This window comes from Polypterus senegalus, chromosome 5 (assembly GCF_016835505.1).
Source record: "Polypterus senegalus isolate Bchr_013 chromosome 5, ASM1683550v1, whole genome shotgun sequence".
NCBI classification, from domain to species: Eukaryota; Metazoa; Chordata; class Cladistia; order Polypteriformes; family Polypteridae; genus Polypterus; species Polypterus senegalus.
Genome location: NC_053158.1, coordinates 150,933,763 through 150,959,555, shown reverse-complemented (window position 1 = coordinate 150,959,555; position 25,793 = coordinate 150,933,763). Strand labels below are relative to the sequence as shown.

The window sequence follows — 25,793 nt, the reverse complement described above, 5'->3', positions numbered from 1 at the left end:
CAAAAACCTGAAGCCACTGCGGTCCTCCAGGATCAGAGATCTAAAGCCAGTGTGTCATTTAGATTGCAAAATGATTATCCCTTTAGTCTTTTTATAATTTTGATTTGTACGTTATACAGATGTTATAACATTAGCAACGTCATGTAAGCTGCACATGAAGTCACTCTGGTTGGATCAGAGTGGTCAAAAGATAACATTTTACAGAGCAGGTTTCATGCCATATTTGATCTCCCTGTTTTGCAGGTGGCATTTAGAAGAGGCTCTACTTCAGCTCAAAGATGGGACATCATTTGTGCTTTTAAATGAAAAAGAAGAAATAGAAGCAGACAGAGCCGAGTGTGGAGACCGCATCTTCACTAATTAGTGGCACATACTGTTATTTCTGCAGATGAACTGCATTTTGCTTTTAGTATAATGTGCAATTAAACAAATGAAATATCAATTTACAGAAGTGCTCTATGCTGCTACAAAAATGGATACCTAACTCCTTTGTATTCACACAACCCATGTTTTAATCTTCAGTAGCAAGTACCATAAACAAAAGCACAGTTTGTCAATTCACACCATAAAACTTGGATCATCCTGTAGTTCTGTGAAGCAAACAAAAATTAGCAACATATCCGATACACGTGCCAGTGCCCAGACATCTTGTCTTGTACAGTTTCAGAAAGTACTTGGACCCCTTCACTTTCTTCACCCTTTGAGCTGTACATTTAACTTTAAATATATACACTTACCAGGTTTTCAGATCAATCTACACTCAGTAACCCACAATGACCAAATGAAAACATGTTTGCAGAAAGGTTTACAAATCTATTAAAAATCAAAAACTGAAACCTGTCATTCTTACCAGTATTCAGACCCTTTGCTGTGGTAGCCCAGGTTGTAGTAAGAAAGTAGAAAGTAAGTGGAGTCCCGCTTGACTGGACATTGTATGGAAAGGCACACACCTCTTTATATATGGTCACACAATTCACACTGCACGTCAGAACAAAAACCAAGCCATGAAGTCCAAAGAACGTGTCATAGATCTTAGTGATAAAACTGTAGTAAGACATAAAGCGTCGAGTGTTTCCAGGAAACTGAAGAGGTTTGGAACCAAACTGAGCAAAGGGGTGAGAATGGCCTTGGTCATGGAGGTGACCAAAAATCCAATGGTCACTTTAATACAGCTTCAAAAGTCCTTTACCGAGATGGAAGGACGACTATCCCAGCAACGCTCCATTAATCAGGTACACATGACAGCACACTTAAGGTCTGCCAAACAAATTTAAAGGATTCATGAGGGAAAAGATGGTCTGGTGTGATGAGACAAAAATGTAACTCTTTGGGCAAAACTCCAAGCTCTCTGTCTGGCTACGACCAGGCACTGCTCATCACCCGTCTAATACAACCTTAAAGTGAAACATTTTGATGGAAGCATCATGCTATAGGGATGATTCTCAGTGGCAGGGCCATTGAGACTGATCTGAATTGAGGAATAGATGAATGCAGCCAAATACTGAGAGATCCATGAAGAAAACCTGCTCAGGTGTGCACATGACCTCAGACTGGGGTGATGGCTCACCTTTCAGCCAATGACCTGAAGCATACAGCCAAGCCAACGCTGGAGTGACTTTGGGACAAATCTCTGGATGTCCTTAAAGGGCCCAGGCACAGCCTAGGCTTAAACCCATCGAACATCTGTGGAGAGACCCAAAGATGGCACTCTACAGATGCTTTCCATCCAATCTAATAAAGCTTGAGAGGATCTTGACACTGTCTTCATATACTAATTACTAAAATATTCAGGAAGTTCTTATTAAAGTACAAAAGCATTAACAGTAAAGGCACACATGGCTTATAACAAAAGCTTTTTTAGCAAAAAAATGGAATAAAATGTCTTGGTAAAAGTCTTTATTCAAAGCTAAATCACACTTTTAAATGTAGAAAGAAATGTTCTGCTTCTTCCTCCTACACTGAGATGTAAATTAAATACGGTCAAACTCGGTTTTAACAAGCTCGGTTATTACAAACATTTGACCAAATCCTGGACTTTTGCGAGCCACTTAGCGGAATAAATTTCAATATGCAATAAATTTCTTATCTATTGACTGGAACAGTGTGACGACTCTTACCATACAGAATTGCTTCAGGAAATCAACATGTCATATTTTTGAAGATGATAATGAATTACCGTTATCTACATGGGTTCTACAAAACAACATTGAAATTAATAATGTAAATTAATATGACTATCAACATGGGGATGACGAATTGTTTACTAGTGGAATTCCTACTGAAAACAAAATAAATGCATTGCTTCAAAAAGAAGACGACGATGAAGAGGACAAGGAGGAGGATACCACTGGCATATTGGATTTACCAGAACGCAGTTTACCAACATTGTTTGATGGCAAAAACACCTGCAATAGATTGGTGGCATTTTCTCAAGGGACTGACGCAGAAAAGCAAGTGTTGGATGCATTAAGAGGCAAACTGCAGGACTGTAGATTACAAAGTTTAAAAGAAAAAAGTAATTTGGACTTTCTTAGAAAATTGCATATTGTACTTAATGTATGTTTTGATTAAGGGCTAAATGTATATATTTTTCAATAAATCACTATTACTTTAATGTCAAATTCAAATTTCCCGGTTATAGCAAATTCTGCTTATAACGAGCAAATAGCGTCGGTCCTGTCAAACTCACTAGAACCAAGTTTGACTGTACTTACAGTACACTGAATACATAAAGTGTGTTATTAATAAGAAAACAGTGCCGAGTTCATGATAGAATAATGCAACACAGCAGCCAAGACATGTCCTCACCTTTCTGATGAAGTACACCTTTTTTCCACTTTTCTACACCAGTCTGTTCATTTTTCCTGCTAAAACAGATACAGTTTATTTAGTAAAATTAAGCTGACCCTGACTGTTGTTGGGTTTATCACCTCTGCAGCGTTTAGAATTAGATCAAAATCTCATTACGGCCATATTGTTCAGTAGTAGCAAAATGACTTGCAACATTCTAAAAAACCTCGTACAAAATTAGTAATCTGCTGGAAAGTTTGACCATGTGCATAGCTCCAGCATAATTTCTGTCTTTTGTTTATGCAAAAGCCATCTTCATTGCTTGAAAGTACAAGTGGGAGACATAAATGAAACAAACCTAGGTGGGCATCTTGGCCAACTGCTCCACGATAACATATGTCAACAAAAACAAAAGGGACAAAGTGGCGTCTGCGTTGAAAAATTATATCTCATATGCTGCTAGACTGACTGCAACATGAGAAATTATACTACATATAATTGTATTATATACAATAGTATTGTACCCTGCTGTAACCGTGCTACTATACATTTTGAAATTAACTAAATTCATAAAAACATTTCAAACTTTGAAGGAAAAGGGATCCAGATGTCCAGAATAAAATAAACAGTTCACGTCCTTCACTCTCATCCCTAGAAAGCAGACTGACCTGTAAAGGCACTGGAGGAGTTTGTTACACGCTGTTTAGGATGCACCGTAAATAACCAGAAAACCCAAGGACGCTGGCTTAATAAGACGACAGGCAAAATCATTACTGTATAAAAGAGTTTATAAGACAATGTACAGTTTAGGAATGTTTTTAAATTTTAACTTCAAGAAAAGCAAAATACTGTCTAAAATTACTAAAACATCCAATTTCCAATCCAATCTCCTGGTGGATTTTTAAATATATATTTACAATACCACAATATTACTTTTTTCAAACTAGCAGAAAGCTTAATTATTATAACTTTAAAAATGAGATTTGAGGCTATGTGCACTCCTGACTCAAGAAGCTGGCATGGTTATTATTGTGCATACACTACATGGCCAAAGGTTTGTGGACTCCTGATCTTGATGGGCATCCCATTCCAGAACAATAGGCGTTAAAATGGAGTTGGCCTCACCTTTGTAGCTGTAACATCCTCCACCCTCCAGGAAAGGTTTTTCATAAGATTTTGGAGGGTGTCTGGGAATTTGGTCCCATTCATCCAAGAGTATTTGTGGGGTCAAGTAATTATGTTGGTTGAGAAGACTTGCCTCACAACTGGCCTTCCAATTCTTACCAGAGATGTTCAGTTAGGTAGAGGTCAGGGCTCTCTGCAGGCCAGTCAAGTTCCTCCATGTTTTTACAGACTTGCCATTGTGCACAGGGGTACAGTCATGCTGGAACGGAAAATTGCCTTCTGTTTGCACAAAGCTGGAATCACACAATGGTCTAAAATGTCTATGTATGTGGTAGCATTAACAGTGCCCTCTGCCCTGGACAACAGGGGCCCAGCCCAAAATCTGAAAAACAGCACCACACCACTATTCCTCCTACATCAAACTTTATAGTAGACACTTTGCAGTCTGGAAGGTAGCATTCACCATGGCATCTGTCAAATCCAGCTTCGTCCTGCAGGCTGCCCATGAGTGAAGTGTGATTCATCACTCCAGTGGCATGCTTGGCATTGCACATAGCGAACCTGTGCTTGTATGCAGCCACTCTGCCACGGAAACCCATTTTCATGTAGCTGCCAACACAAACTTCTTGTGTTGTTGTTGCTTCCAGAAGGCAACTTGAAACTCTGCTGCAAGCGATGCAACAAAGGAGAGGCCATTTTTCTGTGCAATGTACTTCAGCACTCGGTGGCCCCACTTTGCACGTTTGCTTGGTCCACAACTCTTTGCTGTGTTGCTGTTGCTTCTAGACACTTCCACTTCACAATAACAGCACATAGTGCCAACCAGGGAAGATCTGACAAAACACAGAAACTGAACTGTGGCAAAAGGGGCACCTTATGACGGTGCCACTTTAAGGTCACTGACCTCTTCAGTGCAATATATTCAACTGTGTTTGATTGTACGTACCTGTTAACAATAAACTCAATAATTTGGAGGGGTGTCCACATACTTTTGGCCTTATAGTGTATTTCTAAGAGGATTAGAAATCAGATGCAAATTTTAAGAATTTTTACAACAAAAAAAATACAATTAATCTGAAGGCTACATTTGTACAAATATTTAACTTTTTCATGTTTAACACTTGGAACTCTTTTCAGGCTGGGAACATTTTTTTTTTCCCTGTATCACTCATTACATTACACATACAGTATTATAATCAACGGTCAAATACCCCACCATATATTTTAATTCCAAGCATGGCACAGACAATAATATTTATCTTACAAGCAAGGCTAATACATTTAGTATTTTACTCAGAATAAATTTAACCAGCACAAAAGGAACAATGGTTTGGCTGAAAAGTCTGTGTGTTTAGATCTGAGGCCAGTGCTTATATAAAGCCCTAAAACAAAGGTGTTTCAGTATATGAATTCACCAGGAATCTCTTGCAGCGAACTGAACGGTTCTTCAAACTTGAACCTCTTGGAGATGGCCTTCTTATCAGAGGTAATGTTATCCTTCTCTGACTGTCTGCACTGTCCAAGTGTGTATGCTGCCATAACAATGAGCTCCTCTGTCATCTGACTTGGTTTCTCTGGCTCCTTTAACGTAGACATGTCTGGACTGCTACTAGTGAGAGTGAGGCATTCAGATTCTGCTTCCTCCTCTGGATCTTCCTGCAGCCAAATATGACACAGGCACTCTTCTGCTGTGGCTCTTTTACTGTGTGAAAAAGGAAGAAAGGATTCTTTATACAGTACATCTATTCATAAACTGTTACTGATTTATTCACAAAGTTAATACCCTTTTAGAAAACCATTACAAAAAGCTGCAACGATCAACATGTCCATATGTGTTTGAGATTGTATGGACTGTGTTATAGACCAATCAGAATATTAGCTGATGAGGGACTTCCTGGTCAGCCCAGAAAATAAGACTTAAACCAGCTTTTAAATGCAAGGAAAATAGTTGGGATTTGACATGAGATTGTCCTGTTGGGTGTTCATTTCCTTTCCATCTTCATTACAGCAAAACCCAAGTCTTATAATTCACCACATTTCAACAGAAGGAAAGGAAGCTTAGCCAGAATGAAGAAAAACATGCGGAATTCAGAACATTTACAGGCTTATTCTTACTAAAATGTTCTCCACTGCTATTCTCTGCATTTGATTATTCAAGTAGGACAGTTCAAACATTTATCGGGATTTGCTTTTACATATACATTTCATCATTTATAATAGTGTAGTGTCTTCATGGTGTTATATACAGTTATACTTTTAAGGATCCAAGGCCTTGTAATCATTACGTCATTGTAAATTTGCGCCATGTTTCTCTTTAGTAAAATAATATTCATTTTTTTAATCACTTTAAGCGTACCAGCTGAGTTTGTGTATGTGTAGGTCAAGGTAGGGAAGTGGGTCTGTGGGACATACACATAACCAATGTGTCAACTTAATGAGTCAAGTATATAATCTGTAGTGTGAGGTGGGGACTCATTACAGAGCAAATGAGGCATTTAGTGTAGAGTGCCATACCAAGCCACAGTTCAGACACCAATTCATTTATTTTCACATCTAACATTCCAATCCACTGTAGAAAGTTTGGAAAGCTCCAATTAACACAGACAAACCTCTCTCTGGGATGTGGAAGGCCATGTGCAAACTCCTTAAGCAGTGTCTAGCATAATACTGTGAAGCAGCAATTCAAACAACTTGAGGCGCTGTCACATTCAAGAGAAGCAGCAGCATAGTGAAGGGTGAAAACTGGTATGTAGGAGTAATGAAGCCATTTGGTTGCTTTGTGCTTCAGATAATTCAGAATGTTTGAACCTTACCCTGAACCTAGTGATACACCCACATAAGCACTAGAGTGGACAGACTGAATACACTTCTGCAACATACATTGTAACTCAGCTACTGAAAGTGAACATCCCTACTGTTTGTAGAGGGAATACATTTTCAGGTTGAAATACAAGCCTACTATCATAGAAGAGAAAGTGGAGGAAGAACGGAAAAATGTAGTGCAGTTCAGGCACCTTTATTTCAATATTGACCATTTGATCTTCTGCACAGCAAGACAAGTTGAGAGTGAAGAAGAACAAGTGCTGTAAATGATTTATAAACTGAACTGATGGTGAGAACTTTATGGCTTCTCAAGTGGTTTCACTCAGCTTCACTGATGATATTACCAACACAATGAGTTCAAGAGAACCTATCATCTTGCTACTCAACACACAGTAAAATGACCCCACACATGCTTAAATGACTTAGTTAGGTCCATAAATATTTGGTCAGTGACACAGTTTTCATAATTTTGGCTCTGTATGCCAGCACAACAGATTTCAAGTGAAGCAATCAAGATGTGACTCGAGTGTAGATGTTCAGTTTTAACTTATGGGTTTAGAAAAATATCGGATGAGCCACTTAGGAATAACAGTAATTTTAATACACAATCTCCACACTTAAATGGCCTCTAAAATAATTGAGCTAACTAACATAATCTGAAACCTAATCATCATTTTAAAACCTTGAAAATCCTGGAGCCCACTGACATAACTAAATGTCGAGTTTCCTCCCAAATGGAGGAAATGTAATGAGATACCTCCCCACACCTAGTCATGGAATGGCCTTTCAGTCAATTGTCCAATTACTTTTGGTCACTTGATAAGGTGGGAGCAACACATATAAAGATTTGGATGTAAATACCCTCAAGCTAAGCACTTTCAGCCCACAATGATTATACAAGTTCAACTCCTATCTTTTTTGGATAAAAAGTTAAAATAACAAAAACTTAATCAATGTCCAAGTACTTATGGACCTACAGTAGCTGTAAGTCGCACTACTTCTACTTGGCTTAGTGACGGTTTTGGCAATACAATAATTCTGCCAATTAGAATCTGGTCAAAGATTCATCTTATCTGATAAGTTAAGAAACTCCTCAAGACAGTGCTCAGGATAATGGTTGTTGATTTTAGTTCAGTATTTAAAACTATTGTCCCTGAATTGTCGTTAACTAAACTTCTACAAACTGAAGTGAATACTTCACGTGTAAATAGATTTACTGCTTTTTGACAAACAGGACGCTGTATGGGTGGGCTCCCACCTCTCAGATTATCTCCATATCAGCACAGGTGCCCCTCAAGCTGTGAACTTTCCCTCTATTTTATTCCTTGTAGGCTCACTGACTCTTCAGAAAAAATCGCTAAATTCACAGATGACACCGGCATTATTGCTCTTACTAATGGCAACAAAGCAGCATACAGAAAAGAGGTTATTTGCCTTTTGTCCTGGTGTGCTACTAATAACTTGGTACACAATACCACCAAGACAATGGAAACAGCAATTGACTTTCACAAACAGCAGTTACAACTTCTCCATCTAGAAATAAAAGATGTCGCCATATTGACTGTAGAATCATTCAGGTGTTTGGGCACAGACACACTTTGCTGGGACATTAAGACCACTTCTACCACTAAGAAGGCAAGGCAGCAGATGAAATTTCTATGCCAACTGAAGACTGAAATATTTCCTACCATATCCTAGTGCAATTCTATAAAGCCATAACTGAATCACATTCTCCACTGTTGCGTGTCACAGAGAGTTGTGGGCATCTAGTGCCACAAACCATGTCAAACCTGGTCACCACTGACCCATCTCACCCAGATCACAACTTGTTCCAAAAAATCCTTTCTAGTAAACGTCTTAGGACAATTAAAGCTGAACCTAACAGACACCTAAGCAGTTTCTTTCCCAAAGCCATAGCTCTCATAAACCAGTAATTTAGCCCGTCTTTTTCGTTTATTTGTGCGTTCTTTCATATATGCATATGCTCACACACTTTTATTTGCACATCACGTTTATAATTTTACTATTCTGCAACTGCTTATAAAGTATGCTGTTTAACGTCTGTTACTTATGTTAATTGTATGTGATGTTGTGTTGTGCTATAAGGCATTCCAAAGATATCAAGTTAAAATCCTGTACATTAAGTACTGACAATTTATATGATTCTGATAAATGCTTAACAAATGTGAATAACCAAACAATGTGAAGCATTTTATGCAATGATTAAAAGCTTGAAAATTCTGTGCAGCCCTAAAGTAAAAGTTTAAATGATATTTTTGCAGCCATCCATTTCCTTGCTTATTGTGTCCATTTCTTAGTTACAGGGCAGCAGAGGTGATCCTGGCAGTGAAATTTGCTAAACACCTATTTTAAACTGATAAAGAATGTGTTGTTCAATGTGAATTTAAGTTCACCTTATTGCTAACATCACTAATTATATTAATCTTCTTTTTCAAAAACAAGGTGGAGATGTTCATGTTCCAAGGTTCATTATAGACTGGCAAGCTCAAAGGGCCTCAGCATGTTGTCTCCCTAGGCATTCACCGAGTTTCAGAGGGTAGCGTTGAGTTTTTAGTTTTTGTCTTCACTCTACTAATGTTTAAAGTAAACTCATTCACATGTAACCCTCACACTGATCGCCTGCCCTGCCGGTATTAGCTCATGATAGTCAATGAGTGCACATTCCTCCAAACTAACAAGTACTAAGCATATAATGTTGAACAAATGACTGACTTGTGTGAGAGAAGATTGCTTCATCACAATTTTGTTTGGTTTACTTTTAATTTGTAAGCTGCAAGGAGACTGAAGTGCAACTGAAAACAAACATACACATATATCAGCGACTCCACCACCCTGTCCATGTGCTCTGCAGATGCTTCTAGCATAGCACCCTTTGTGGAGAGGTTGGCGGAGGAAAGCTGGACAGGGTTTGAAAGACCACAAGCATTTAAACCAATAAATTGTTTTATTCAAAAGCTAAAAAAAAAAATAACTCTCTTCCTATTACGCTTCTATCTTTTTAAAGTACAGACTGCCAAATTCAAACAGTGGATGTCTAAGGACATGGGGGACTTGAATTATTCTTTTAATAAAACCAGCAAAATACTGCCCACTAAGATTACTGCTGAACTTAAATTAAAAGCCAAAAAATGTTGATTTAGCAATTATCATTCTTCTAATACTCCGATTCTAATGCTTTTCTAAACTGGAGTTCACGCACTTGATTTTTAATTGGTTCTATATTTCTATATATTCTTATTCAATGGCTGTACCGCTGTACTGTTGGATATATTCCATGTATTCATACAGTTTTTAACTCTTAACTGTCTACTCATCAATCTTTCCTAACTGCTTTGACCATGACATGGATGTTGACAGTACAATCTATGCCAGAAAGGATGCAAGGGGGAACCAACATGAATATAATATTGTTAATTAATCATTCTGCAAAGGGGTATCACTCGCTATACCTATCTAAAAAAAACTGTCTAACTGATCAATGGTAACCTTCATACTATAAAAATAAAAAGGCATTTAGCATTTGTGAAAAGATTTTAGCATTTTTAATTATGGGGTAACTCAGAAATACTTTTTTTATTTCAACAATTACCTAAATAAGCACAGTCATTTTAATGCACATAAGTAATTTTCTTACTGTGGTTCTTTAACCAGAAGGGCTTTTATGAAGTCAACTGCTGATTTAGATATCCGTTCAAATTCCTCTTCATTGTAGCTGACATTTATCTGAGAAATATTAAGAAAGGTTTCTTGTTTGTCATCTCCCAGAAAAGGGGAAGTTCCAGTGAGCATAACATAGGCCAGTACACCTATACTCCTAAAATGAAAGGCAAGATTATTACTGAAAAGTCCAGTAAATAAAAAACGTAAGTGTACAGTAAATGTTAATAAGGGGGGACTCACCACATGTCAGTAGCTGTGCTGATTGGTTCATAATTAAGAATTTCAGGTGCTGCAAAACAAAACACAAATCACCACTAAACAAACATGTGTCATCTGTACACAGTCCAATGAAATTTGTATTTGAATGTCCTCTTGTATCAGTAAACAGAAATTCAATAAATAAATACTGTAGATTCATTCTAATTCTCTCACTCTCCTTTTTAAGTTAGTCAAAAATTAAGCTACAGTACATTAAGCTTAACAATGTCAGAGAAACTGCCCAAAATTAATGCTAGATGAGATCTGTCCATCTTACTCGCCCACACCAAGCCAGTTTGAAAGTTCTAATGTAGCTTCCCAGTAATGTTACTGTAGCCACATTCCCATCCTACTATACTACATTTCAAAAAAAGGAACTATTTGTGTTGTTTCTCCTACCTATAAAATGTAAATATCCAACAATAAATAGACAAGCAAAAAATATTAAAAAAAAAATAAAAAATAGGCAAGCTTTTTTTTGGTCATTGTTTGGCAATATGGACAGAAATCCCAATAGAATTTGAAAAAAATATCATCATAATAAAACTTTTGGACAACTTATGTATTCTCTTTGGCTTATGTTTTAACTTTTTTTATACATTTTTCAGTATAAGACATTATGGGGGGGTGGCACATAATCATGGCAAGGCAATTCATTTCATGTGAATATTTTGTTAAAATTACAAAATCAAGGCAGCAGCACTTAAACTGTTACTCTAGTTTCTTAAACTTTTTTTTTTTTATTACAGCCCTTTCTAGTGTCAGTTACACCCATTTCTTGTACAATGCCTAGATGGTTGTCAGAGCAGTTCCCCTGGAGGATCATGGACAATCATCACAGCAGGAGGTGGGTCAATCGAGGGAGATTGTTGGAGCAATGTTGAATGCTTAATCAACACACGCTGCCCCACTTAACAAATAACCTGCAACCCATTACCATACATACAACAGTAACCCTTCACTCAACTCATAGTTTAAGAAACCCTGCTCTAGTGTATACTTTACAGTTAACCAAAGCATATGCAAATTACCTGAAATTTAAATAAATGGAATACTCCACCCAAAAACTAGTTTTATTTACAGTATATGTTACTTATGCCATACTTATAGTAAAGGCCAAGAACAATTTTTACTTCTCATGTTTTCATAGAGAGAGAAAAAAAAGCTTTTATAGAATGTATGTAATCAATTACAGGATGAGTATCTCTAATCTGAAAATTCAAAATGCTCCAAAATCTGAAACCTTTTGAGCACTGACATAACACTGCAGGTGGAAAATTACGCACCCAGGGGTCTTCTTTTATAAAACTTGGCTTGAATTCAAGCGAGAAAATATATTTATGCCAAGAAGTGTAGATTCAAAACAGATTTATTCTTTCAAAGCATGACGGGGTGGGGGAGTGGTGAGTCTCCTGTAAGCTTAGAGCTTCATGAAGTAACTACATACGACTGACGATCCAGAGGTAGGGAAGAGGAGCTCATGGGAAGCATCAAGCAATGCTAAGCAACAAAACACAGTCAACAAGCTTTGTCACCAGTGAAGCAACACAATAACACCTGCGTTCAAAAGTGTCACACAGCTCTATTAAAAATTCCAGATGATTTGTGCATTAAACAAAAATGTCACTGCTTACAGATAACAAAAGCAGCTTCATTCTTAGTAGGTGCCCTTATTGCAATATGAGTGCAGTAAATTGCTCTGCTCATATTAGGAAAACAGCCGAGCCACGGGGGATGCACAAACCAGTGTATTTCTTTTAATAGGTTCCAAGCCCGGATAAATGGGTAGGTTACGTCAGGAAGGGTACCTGGTGTAAACATTTGTCAGATCAATTTGGGGACAATAATACAGATTTCCATACTTGTTGAGGACCATGTTAACAACAACCACCGGTGCTGTTAGCCAACAGGGTGCTGGGGGAAATTATGCTGTTCTTGGATGAAGGTGAAGAAGAGGATTAAGGTGAATCCGGAGGCATGAGGATGAAGGTCTGGAGAGTGGAAGTGAGGGTAGGAAATTTGAATTTTGGCAAAATGACTGATAAAGGGAGAGAGCTCATATGATGGAGAGAAGGAAGGCTGATATATTGTGCATGCAAGAGACCATATAGAAGGGGAATAAGGCCAGGTGTATCAGAGGCAGGTTCAAATTGTTCTACCATGGTGTGGATGGAAGGAGAAATGGGGTAACAGTTATTCTAAAGGAACAGTATGTTAAAAGTGTTTTGAAGGTGAAAAGAATGTCACACAGAGTGTTGATTATGAAACTTGAAACTGAAGATGTGATGATGAATGCTACTAGGGCATATGCCCTGCAAGTTGGGTGTGTGCGACAGATGAGAAAGAAGATTTCTGGAGTGAGTTGGATGAAGTGGTGTACAGTGTACCCAAGGGAGAGAGAGTGGTGATTGGAGCAGATTTCAATGGACATGTTGTTGAAAGGAACAGAGGAGATGAGGAGGTGATGGGTATGTATGGTGTCAAGGAGAGGAATGAAGAAGGATTGACATGGCTGTGGTGAATATCTATTTTAAGAAGAGGGAAGAACACAGGATGAATTACCTGAGTGGATGAAGATGCACACAGGTGGATTATATCCTAAGTAGGAGGGTCAGTCATTTTAGATTAAGGATACTGAACCTGTATGTCGCATCACTTTAATTACAGCTTGAGATGATGAATCACTGGAGAAAAGTGCAATGTATAATAAAGATTGTTTACTCCCTTGTTTGGATTAATCATTAATGCAGGAAACTAGGCACTAGTTCACAAGAGGTTTTCTAACAGATGCATTTCTCTTCAAAACCGAAAGGTATTGATCAGGGTGGAAATTTTCACTTCTGAGTAACTGCTTATTTGTCTCTCCAACAAATGGTTGGTTGCTTAGTTTAAGGTCGGGTAATTCAACTGTTTATGAGAAAGATGAGTATTACCCATAGTAAGCAAAAGAAAGTTTTTCATCAAATAAAATAACTAGAACATTTAATTTTGGCATACCACAAGACTAGATGTACTCTTTTAATATGAAAGTATGTAAGATTAGTTGAGGTTGTTATAGTATAGTGTAATAAGAAACAAACTACAAAAAGACCCAAATACACGAGATGACTCATCATGACCAATGTCACTGCCGTCATAAATAAAAGATCTGATAGCAGTGAAGGTTAACACTGTTTATTTGTAAATATTTGGCTAAGGGCAGTTTGCTTATTATCAGACAAAATGCAGAAAGACTTCATATGGTGGACGGAAATGAACTATACACAACTATGAATAAGTTATGGTATAATTGTTGAACTTACCAACATACTCTGGTGTTCCCATAATTTCTCTCAGTTCCTCATTGCTGCTGACAATTCTAGAAAGTCCAAAGTCAACTATCTTGACATCTCCAAGGGGAGATTCGCTAGTTAGCAAAATGTTCTGGGGCTTTAAAAGGGGGAAAAGAAAAAGAGATAGTTTAAGAGGTATATATTATATAAACCATGCATATAGTCATATGAAAAGTATACTCTCTTACAATTCTATGGTTTTACATATCAGGACATAATTAAAAAAAACAAAAAAACATCTGGTCCTTACCAGGTTCTAAAATTATTTAAAACATACCTCAGGTGTTATTTAACAAAAATGAATCAAAACATGGAGAAGCCATGTGTGAAAAAAAAACTAAGTACACCCCATGACTCAAAAGCTTGTAGAACCATATTTAGCAGCAATAACTAACTAATTGTTTTCGGTGTGATTTTCTCAGTATCTCTGTTTGCTGTTAAGGAATTTTGACCCACTGTTCTTTTGGTGGACAGCAAGAAATCCATTGTTCAAGCACTGCTCTCTCAAGGTTCCACCACAACATTTCAAATGGGTTACAATCTGAAATTTGACATGTGTTACTCTAAGATCATTGCTGATGTCTTTCCTTCTTGGCATTGTCTTAACAGACACCTGAATGGTCCAGACCAGCAAACTGCCAAAACTTTTGCTTTAAAAGATGTGGTCACACTTGCAGATGATCAATTAATCAAGTGCATTTAATTAGTAAGCACATGGCTGCCACTTGCCTTAAATTCCTATGGAAGCAGGAAGGGTGTACTTAGTTTTTCACACACTGCTTCTGCATGTTAACTTATTTTTAATTAAATAATGACATGGTGTAATATGTCAGGACCAGGTTGATTTTTATTATGACCCGATACATAAAACCGTAGAATTAAAAGAGGGTGTGTACTTTCTTTTTCACAATACTGTATATAGATATCTCTTTTTATGTTATATAAACCATACATTTATATATATATTTTAAATATACATACATACTGTACATACATACAAATACTGTATATGAGGAGTGATCAAAATATATTAAAATCAAACCTGAAAGGAGTATTCTAAGATGTTGATTTTGTAAGTGGACAAAGTATACATGCTATGTAAAATATGTGCATGAAAGATTTGCATTTAAAGCGAATGTTTCTGGTTTCATGGCCATGTCAACAAGGATGCCAAAAAAGACTTGACGAGTCAAGTTTTGTGCTATCACTGAATCTCTAACACTTGAGAACAACGTGCCTTCAGAGCTCATTCTTACTTAGTCAGCATATGAAAAAGTCATTCAGTATGCCATAGTAAGGAGACATGCTGCAGAAATCTGCATCTCAGAATTTCATGACAACACTGAAAATCTAGCTGACTAACACTGACAGAAGAAGAAATTGTGGTCACAGTGGAGTGAATCCTGATGCAGAATCAAAGAACAAGAGCAAAAGCTATAGTGATTAGTTATGGAGCAGCTAAATCCATGCTGAAAGAACAATTAAACATGACATGACTGGGTGCCCAGAATGTTGACTCTTGAAATGAACAATCAAAGCAGTCAATGTTCTAAGAAGAACTCAAGCTAATTAATTTTATCTTTTGAGAATTTCAAAATGAAACCCAGATACATCACTATAACCTCAAGTGTTAACAATCATACAATGAAAGATGTGTGATTCTCCAACAGCAAGGAAATTAAAGGTCCACTTGCACTGATTTATTTGGTGCTTTGTGGCAAAAAACAGAAAGGTTGTGAAGAAAGCTGTGGACACTCTTCTGCTTTACAATAATACATCCGTTCACAATGCATGTATTTCAAAGGCTGCTCTGTTAAACTGTGGATTCTAAGAGATGAAACAACCACCCTAAGTCTCCAGACCTTAGCCCAGTGAGACTACCACCTGTTCCTCGAACTGAAAGTCTACCTCCATGGTATGCACTATAAGAATGATAAAAAAAGTGTAACACAGATTCAACTACAGAAGAGAGGCTGCAAAGACATGGTATTTTATTAGAGTTACATGGAAAAGCTTTGTGATAGTTATAAAAAGTATACACTGTGTGTAGGTATATGCGACTCAATACTGTTTTATCTCCCTTGTACAGGAAACGACAGGACAGACAAGAGTATGCAGATACCAGTTTAGATTTTTTTAAATACATGTATACAGTATGTGGCGGGCGGCCGGAGTGCCCCTTCTACATATGTTCCAAGGGAGCAACCATGGGCATCTCAGTGCCTCCCACAGGATGCTTGGTAGCAGCCCCCCTGGCTGACGATGGTGCCTCAGTTTCCCACAGGGCTCCATGCGAGATGGAGTTCTCCACAGCCCTGTTGGGATCTTGGGTGGCCGCCAGGGGGTGCTGCATGGGTCCCTGTACTGGCCTGGACAACTATACAGCCCCGCCCGGAAGAGCAATCAGAAACAGGTGATCAAGCAACTGGAGCATTTCCGGGTGGGCTATAAAAAAAAGCCAGCAACCACCACTTAGGAGCCAGAATCGGGAGGAAGAGGACGAGGTTGCCAGGGAGGAGTGGTGGTGCCAAACAGGAATGTTATGATTAGATTCAAGTGCTTTGGGACTGTGTTGTGGCTGGGGGGTTTTACGGAGATGACGTGCCCTCCAGCTAAAGGAAAATAAAGTCGTCTTGTGTTTTACATGTGCCTCAGTGTGACTCTGTGTCGGGTCAGGCACTATACAGTATGACAAAGAATTTCAAACATGTAGCTGAATTTTCTGGGGGGTTTGGTTTGGAAGACAGTTTGCTCTGACACTTATGTAAAGTTTTTACAAGGAACTGCTTTTATACACCCCTGCAAGATGAATATTTCCAAATAAAACAATAAATATATTAGCAGTTTAGAAAAATAAGGTAGGAATGGGTTTAACAAAGAAACATAAATCAAGAATCACAATTCCACTTTGACAGTTTAAAACTTAAAATACACATTATAAACAGTAAGCAGATTACCAGAAATAAGAAATACTGTATATCATACGAAAACATTACAGGCCTTAGAACTAATACAAACCTGTAATTATTAGCATCATTGTTAACAATTGCTTGTGCCCAAGAATTCTAATGAGCTCTTTGTGTACATGCTTATGATTTGCATGTCATGCTTTAATATTACAATCCAACTCAAATAGCAGTGAAACAATGTGCTACATCCAACAGTAACATGTCTCCCACCAACTAAATAATAGCAACATAAACACACTGCAGGAATTTACTGGGTATGCTAGGTTGATTAGTATGCATAAGTAGGCTAAAGCGTAATTGGAACTTTTTTGATTTAGTAATACTTGTGACCTTAGACCAGATAAATATTGTGATCTTGTGTTACTGCAACAAAATAAACAAAAAAAAAATTTAGTACACAAATGAACACAAGTCTTATTTTAAAAAGCATCATATGGACATCTATATTTGAATGAAGTCAGAGAAGCAGAGAATATTTTGCATAAGTAGGAACTAAAACTTGTTATTAATAGGATTAAGCATTTTAAAGAATGAACTAAAAGATTATTTGGAATAGCAAATGGCTATACTAAAATTTCTTAAAAAAACACTCTTTACTTTTTTATCATATGTTACTGCCTAAAGAAAGCCTACGTACTTGTTCAAAATGTTCTTAAACCACATAACAGACTTCTTTAGGAAATGTTATATCTAACTTGTTTTACTTGGATTTATGTATTCTAGGGCTATGTCCACAATACTATGTTTCTGTTTAAAAACGCAGACATTAGTCTCTGTTTTCACCTTCATCCACACTACCCCAGCAGTTTTAACCCTCAAAAACTGTAATAATTGAAAATGCTCTCCAAAGCTCTATACTTCTGAAACTGCTGGCTGAGCTTTGCAGCGTGAATATAACTCATACCAGTATAGAGCCACTAGAGACATAGCCAGCATGCTGGAGATTACAATGCTGCCATTTAGTGGATAGCCATAGATTGTTTTTTGGTGGCAACAGCTTGTGGAAAATAGTGTTAAAAACACACAGTCCATAACTATGTTACCAGAAAAAAGGTATAAATTTGCTGATGTTTTAAAACAACTAGATTTGTTGCAAGATAAATATTTTGATAATAATGACAGAGATCAGGATAGTGACAATCAATTGGATGATGTGGACTCTGAAGTCTCTGGTAGTAATGCGGATAGTTGCCCCAAAAGGGTTTCTTCATCACAAGGCACTTGACCCATCACGACTGCCCACAATACATGGATATCCTGCTGTCCACCAAGTGAAAAAAGTCACTAACTACCAAATGTGTTATGTGCATTGAGCGTGGACAGCTCAAAGAAACGTGTTATGTTTGTGGCACATGTGCTTGTAAAGCCTGCACTCTGTATGGTGCCATGCTTCAAGAAGCTTTATCCAAATGCAGACTTTTAGTTATGTTGCAGGTGAAAATAAAGTAATTAACAGTTTTCTTTATCATTTTCATTGGATTTATTTACATTATTGTTGATAATAAAAACATTTCTTTACATTTTTTCAGGTTTTGATAGAATTTATTATTAATCATGTATGCATAGAGCAATAGTGCAGTGTCCTGGTAATAAATGAGCCAGCAGTCAATGTGTTAAGGAAGAGATCAGTGCTGTCTCATCTGGTCACCTGCCCCCTAACTATGAGGAGTGCCAGCATCTTACCCCTTTAAGAAACCAGAAAATGGGGTCCTGCTGTGGAGGTAAAAACATTTAAGGGCTCTTTTAGATATTGGGGTCAATTTTAAGGCTAGTGCACTCAGATTAATACCAAGTTAGCAGGAACATTTTGTATGAAGGCTTAAAGGCAGGAGGAGCCGTCTAAGGTCAAAAGAATGTGAGAGTTAAAGGAATGACTTGGTGGTAGTCAGAGGGTGGCTAGGTAGGTGAGCTTCTTTACCTGATAGGCAGAGACAAAGAAGCATGTAGCAGCTAAGCACAGGAGCAGTTAAGGGTCATTTTTGTTTTTTTCTATAGGCACTTATTTCTGCATCGTGTGACCCCTCTCTTGTTAGTATTTTATTGTTTGAAACATAAACCAATCATTTTTAAAAAGTAAGCCTCCTTATAGTTATTCCAGGTGTGACAAGCACCAATTGGATATATTACTTTCACAACATATCATCAATAAATGTTAAATAGCTTCAAATAACCAGCTTTAATTTGTTAACAATTGAGAGAACCTACTTTCAAATCAAGGTGAACCACACCCTTCATATGCAAAAATGCAACTCCTTGTAATATCTGTTTCATCAGCCGTTTGACATCTTTCTCTGTAAAGGCCTCATCTCGATCAGCTACACACTGGTTAAATATTTCACCACCTGCAGCACTGTGGAACAAAGGAAACAGTTACAAAAACTTGAAAAGTAACAGTGAACTGCTTATACACTGTACATATTTACTTTTGTGTACCTAGTCCATATTAAAATTACACATAGTAAAAAACTAAAAATGCAAAACATTAAAGGCTCATTTTCCAACAGGAAACTAAAGAATACAAAATGATTTTTTTTAAATATGTAAAGAAACTATTACGCAGTTGAAATTTAGCACAGGAAATAAATAGGCTTTAATTATATTTGGCATTGTAAAATCTCAGAAACTAAAATACTTTGATTAACGTACTAATATTTAATGAAAGGGTAGAGATGGTGTGATCTTTTCCCTCTTTTATTTGTGTTAAGATGCTTAGCTCTGATGAAAGGGCACTTAAGGAACAGGTTTTAACCTCATATTGGAAGAGAACGCCCTCTGTGGCTGCTCCAATGTTGTTTGGGTCTGCATTACATTACAGAGATAGCAAATATTAAAGCTAGTACATATGCCCTTAATAAGCCCTGTCTGGTCCTTTGAAATAATAAAGGTACTAGATGGTTAATGTGCACATTTGCCAAACCTTTTAGCCAATGATATTTATATGCGAAAAGGGGCCATAAAATTCAGAGATTAACTGATTTACTTTTGAGAAAAAGATTAAAAAGGCTGTTAGAAATTTTAGCTTCTCAGATTTTGTTTTTTTGCATACATTTTATAATGCTAAACAATTTCAAATATTGACACTTTCATGTCCTACGAGATGAGACTTAGTGCCAAGAGATTTAACCACACCCAGGGCCAGAAATAAAAGACAAAGAGGCTAGTGCTCGGCGAGCAAAGAGAGATATCTCTCTCTCAATATCTCTCTATCTATTAAATAAAAAAATCCAGGGTACAAGATGACACTTTTTCAGAGAGATACTTTCAAGTCCCATGAGACGACACTTTGTGCAAAGAGATTTGGAAAAATCCAGCCCACATCTAAATCATTTACAACCACGCACACGGTTCAATCATTTCTCATTTGTGTGACTGCCACTGTCAGACACAGTTTGTGTAGAGAGAAAGAAACGATATTCACTCACGGGCAGTTATACATTGCATTGTCACAATGTAATTCCAAACACAGAATCAAAATTCAATGTGATATTGATGAAAAGGTAAAAGCGAGCGAATATAAGGACATAGGTGAAATGACAGAAGTATGTATATATTGTTTGGCTTTAAACTTTAAGTCGGAGACTTGTAAATTCTCTAATTAATGTTACCAACAGGGAAAAGTAGTGTTTCTTCACAATGAAGAGGCTTATCCGTGAGAATTAAAAGTTTAGTTGTTTGGTGAAAGTGAAATCCACATACGCCAGCGGCAGAGATGTGAAGTTGCTGGTGCATAGTGCAGGCAGGCCTCATTCCAATTAATAAAACCTTGAGTAATAACATAATATTCTCAAACATGCCTAATCTAAATTTATGTCACAAGGTGGTGGTGCCTTTCCCATATCCCACTTGTCTATTCCACTGGGTGCTAGGCAGGTAACATTGTATCCCATAGCCCATTAACACAGGACAAATTCTGGAACTCCAGTTAACCTAACCAACTTATCTTTGAGGATGTGGGAAGTTAACTAGAATAAATGGACAAAATTACACAAAGACACAGGGAGAACCCATACTGACAATGGCTAAGGGTGAGATTTGGATCTGGGATATTGGATTTATCAAGCTGTAGCACTACTCACTGTGCCAACCTGAATAATAATAACTGTTAAATACAAGTAATATATGTTTTTATTAAATAGTTCCTGATCCACCACTGGAAATAATTTTGGAAATAAGAATAAAAAAAACCCTCTATAGCATTTATAGTGGCAAAGACCTGTTTTCCTTCTCTTAAAATTCATAACGTGAAAGATATGATTCAACTAATTGCATTTTTATGACAGAAAAGATGAGACGGGCTGGAGTGCCAGCTTTTTTTTGTATAGGTGACAGCTGTGAATTTACACAAATGAAACTTGAATCATCTAGAGGATGTCAACCAATTATAATGTTTTACTTCTGTGTTACTTTCTTCATATATGTACATCAGGATGTTACATGGCCTCTCAGATCTGCTAGAAAGTTCTTACTGAATTGTACATGAGAAGTTAACCTGAATGAAGTTGCACAAGCACTACTGACATTTGTAAAAGCAGAACAGAAAACAATTTAGAGGCCTCCTAGAACAAACTTCAATAGGTTTGGAAAAAAACACAACACTTTACTATTAAGCATCTGTGTGTATTCATTTTGAAACTGACCAGGTACTCTATATTTTAAATAAGGCTGTGAATCGATTAAAAATTAACTAATTAATTGCATAATCAATTGCAATTTATTGCATCTAACATTAAAACATGTAATTATAAAATGAATACATAAATCATGAAGTAAATACACACTGAATCATAAATTTAATGTAGAATCAACACAAAAGAATTAAAAAATTAATGGTATAGTTTAAACTTGAACAATGACCTTAAACCTGAGCTTTTAATAACATACTACTTGAGCAAGTACAACGTGAATTTGAATGCCTTCCTAAAACAAAAGTTGATAGAAGGCAATAAGAAATCGAGGCCAATGTAATAAATCATCAAGTTGGTATAGCATATGAGACACAGATGTCTCAAAAGAAAAAAAAAGAAAAAAAAAAAATCGAAACGACTGTTGACTTTGAATGCACTGGTGTAGACGGATTTAATTGAAATAATATGCATCTCTTTAATGGGTATACTTTAAAACGTGTTAAAACTCTGTAAATACTATCCTCAATTGTTCATTACCATCAGCAACTTGATTATACTCTACATAAGTGTTTTTCAACTGGTGAAAAATGGAATTAACAGTGTAGTGCCCCTTGGTCCAGATCGGAGAAACATCCCTCAAGTGGTCATGACCTGTGTGTCCTGTCTGTCTGAGGAGGAGAGGACTACCTGGAGAAGCTCACATAAATGCAGCAGTGTGATCACCGTTCTGCGAGAGTTTAGCAGGTGTATAGATTTAATGCTTTTGTAGGTGGCAGAATCGTGGTGTGCCTTGGGACTTTTTGGGTTACAAAAAGTGCGCCATCACAGTAAAACCTGCACTTTTGCTCCTGGTATGCTAAAAAAAAAAAGAAGACCTCCGTAGCGGCTATCTCACTTAAAAACTTACACCATGCATTACCTGGATGGTTATATTAAGTTCTTTGCATAAATTAGCAAAACTACTAAAAATTATGGGTAAGGATAATCATTATGCTTCTATTACATACAATTTTGTGGTTATATTAGGGCTGTCTGCACTGAATGCTGGCTGGCAAACTGGTGAGTTAAATAAAAAGATGCTTGAGAATTATTTTGGTTTTATTGCCACTCAGAGATAACTTATTTACCGCTTATGTGATGTGACTTTCATTCAATCTTCTTACAGGAACATGAAATGAGGGGGTGTGGGGGTGCATCTATATCAGTTATGTCTAAATCAAGAAAATGAACACCAGTGCTATGTATTGATATGTGGCGTATTGTTGTGTTGTGTAATACGAAATTCTAAACCTTTAAATGAGGTACCATATAAATACAGTACTGAATGTGAATGCAATTTTTTAGGTACACACTTAACGTATGTGCTATTGTTACGTAATGTTAAAAAAACAAAAAAAAACATTAAAATGCTCCCCCTACCAAAGCACTGCCTGAGGTGTTTGCCACATTGGTGGGCCTGGATGCAACAATTTTATTTTTTAACAACCCACATTTATTGCAAATATTAATGCGTTAACTTTCCCACACATAATTTTAAATACTTCAAAGACTGCATATAGTATGGATGTCACAATATTATGAAGAAACTTGGTTTTGAATTCATATACAAAAAATGTATTGTATCACATTTGCCCGCTGTGGCAACCCCTAATGGGAGCAGCCGAAAGAAGAAGATCACATTTGCCCAATAATGCAATTAACATGAAAACTATAATGCTCCTGAACAATTATGCCTGTGACAATGATTTGTGATCATCTAGCTAAAGCCCGTTCCCTCTTTACGTATCTTTCTAATTTTCTAGCTACAAATACCAGCACATTACTAAAAGAAAAAAGAAAAAACAAACAAAAGAGAGACACTTTTTAATGTTTTTAAAGAATATAATCAACTTTGTGTGGTATGTTATTGTGACCCTGAAGAGCAAAAAGTAAACAGTATGGTGTTATGAGTAAAATAAAAGCAGTGGAAGCAAAGCATTGTGTACAGTAAGGCATGTGCAAATACAAAACGATAAAAGGTAAGTCCTGGCTATTGGGAAGAATGTTTTTGTAGCAAAAACATGAGAACCTGAATGCATTATGTGGTTCAGTGGTGAAACACTAAATTTTTATTCTAGTATGATATGCTGTCAAACACAATGCTGCTACTATAATTATAGTCAATCTCATAAAAAATCAAGAGCTCCTTGTGTTCTGTGCATATTCACACCAGGACCCTGTGATGAAGTACACTCCAACTTTACACATAAACATTCAACATAAATGAATAGTAGCAGACATGCAACAATTATCTAATTCCAGAGAGTGAGGAGGAGACAAGTAGGACAAAAAGTAGCTCTAGCTTTACTATCTCAACACACACACACTATCTCTGAGCCCATTTACACTCACTATGACTAATTTTGAAAAGAATCCTGATTCCCCACATTAAACTACCATAAACAAAAGAAACTCCAAATCAGTAGATCAAAGTAGTAAGTAAGGGCTCTGTGTGTGTTTTGTGTAAGGTATTATTTATATGGTGCTCTGAGTAGCCGTCAGCTAAGAGCAGAATGCAAACTATTAAATCTCGCCCTCTTTATAAAAAAACTGCACAATAGCCTAAAAAGAAGTCATCTCATTATATAACTACTAGCAAAATACCCGCGCTTCGCCGCAGAGAAGCAGTGTGTTAATGAAGTTATGAAAAAGAAAAGGAAATATTTTAAAAATAACGTAACATGATTGTCAATGTAATTGTTTTGTCACTGTTATGAGTGTTGCTGTCATATATATTCACAAATGCTTTGCTGCATACCTCGGTTGTAACGAGTGGTTATTTCAGTCAAAGTTGCTCTTCTATCAGCTTGAATCAGTCGGCCCATTCTCCTCTGACCTCTAGCACTAACAAGGCATTTTCGTCCACAGGACTGCCGCATACTGGATGTTTTTCCCTTTTAACACCATTCTTTGTAAACCCTAGAAATGGTTGTGCGTGAAAATCCCAGTAACTGAGCAGATTGTGAAATACTCAGACCGGCCCATCTGGCACCAACAACCATGCCACGCTCAAAATTGCTTAAATCACCTTTCTTTCCCATTCTGACATTCAGTTTGGAGTTCAGGAGATTGTCTTGACCAGGACCACACCCCTAAATGCATTAAAACAACTGCCATGTGATTGGTTGATTAGATAATTGCATTAATGAGAAATTGAACAGGTGTTCCTAATAATCCTTTAGGTGAGTGTATACATATATACACATATACACATATATATACATACATATATACACATATATATTGTGGTCCCCGGCCGGGCTCGAGGGGGCGTCCATCCTAGTTATGTTGGGGGCCTCGGGTACAGGGCTTGGAAGCCCAGCCCTGTAGGGACCTGTGGCCACCGCCAGGCGGCACCCCGATGCCGGAATATCCCGTGTGGCCCAGGAGGACCAGAGGAGGGCTTGTGTCTCCTCCAGACCGCGAGGGGGCGTCCGTCCTGGTTATGTTGGGGGCCAGGCGGTGCCCAGGTGCCTGAGGAACCCTGGAGCCCAGCACTTCCGCCACACCAGGAAGTGCTGGGGGGAAGACGACAGGGGACACCCGGACGGCTTCCGGGTGTGCAGCCGGCACTTCTGCCACACTGTGGTGTGGCTAGGACTGATTGCCGGGAAGCAGTTATATATATGTATATATATATATATATGTATATGTGTGTGTATGTATATGTGTGTATATATATGTTTATATGTGTATATATATATGTGTATATGTATATACTGTATATATGTATATATATATATTGCTCAAAAGAATTAAAGGAACACTTTTTAATCAGAGTATAGCATAAAGTCAATGAAACTTATGGGATATTAATCTGGTCAGTTAAGTAGCAGAGGGGGTTGTTAATCAGTTTCAGCTGCTGTGGTGTTAATGAAATTAACAACAGATGCACTAGAGGGGCAACAATGAGATGACCCCCAAAACAGGAATGGTTTAACAGGTGGAGGCCACTGACATTTTTCCCTCCTCATCTTTTCTGACTGTTTCTTCACTAGTTTTGCATTTGGCTACAGTCAGTGTCACTACTGGTAGCATGAGGCGATACCTGGACCCTACAGAGGTTGCACAGGTAGTCCAACTTCTCCAGGATGGCACATCAATACGTGTCATTGCCAGAAGGTTTGCTGTGTCTCCCTGCACAGTCTCAA

General features: G+C 37.4%; 2 protein-coding genes across 3 annotated transcripts in view; one reads left to right on the top strand and one right to left on the bottom strand.

The window, feature by feature from the left end:
• Positions 1-2,614, top strand: part of LOC120529582 (cytochrome c oxidase assembly factor 1 homolog) — a 49,085-nt gene extending 46,471 nt beyond the window's left edge. For both annotated transcript variants that reach the window (XM_039753495.1, XM_039753496.1), the window contains one exon: positions 244-2,614. In XM_039753495.1, coding sequence (XP_039609429.1) covers positions 244-364 — 121 coding nt within the window. In that variant the 3' untranslated portion in view covers positions 365-2,614. The remainder of the gene's footprint in view (positions 1-243) is intronic.
• Positions 2,615-3,638: 1,024 nt separating this feature from the next.
• Positions 3,639-25,793, bottom strand: part of stk17a (serine/threonine kinase 17a) — a 131,332-nt gene continuing 109,177 nt past the window's right edge. The window contains exons 3-7 of the mRNA XM_039753494.1: positions 19,184-19,328; positions 13,980-14,106; positions 10,660-10,708; positions 10,394-10,573; positions 3,639-5,617 (exon numbers count right to left, since the gene is read on the bottom strand). Of these exons, the coding sequence (XP_039609428.1) occupies positions 5,314-5,617; positions 10,394-10,573; positions 10,660-10,708; positions 13,980-14,106; positions 19,184-19,328 (805 nt within the window). The 3' untranslated portion in view covers positions 3,639-5,313. The remainder of the gene's footprint in view (positions 5,618-10,393; positions 10,574-10,659; positions 10,709-13,979; positions 14,107-19,183; positions 19,329-25,793) is intronic.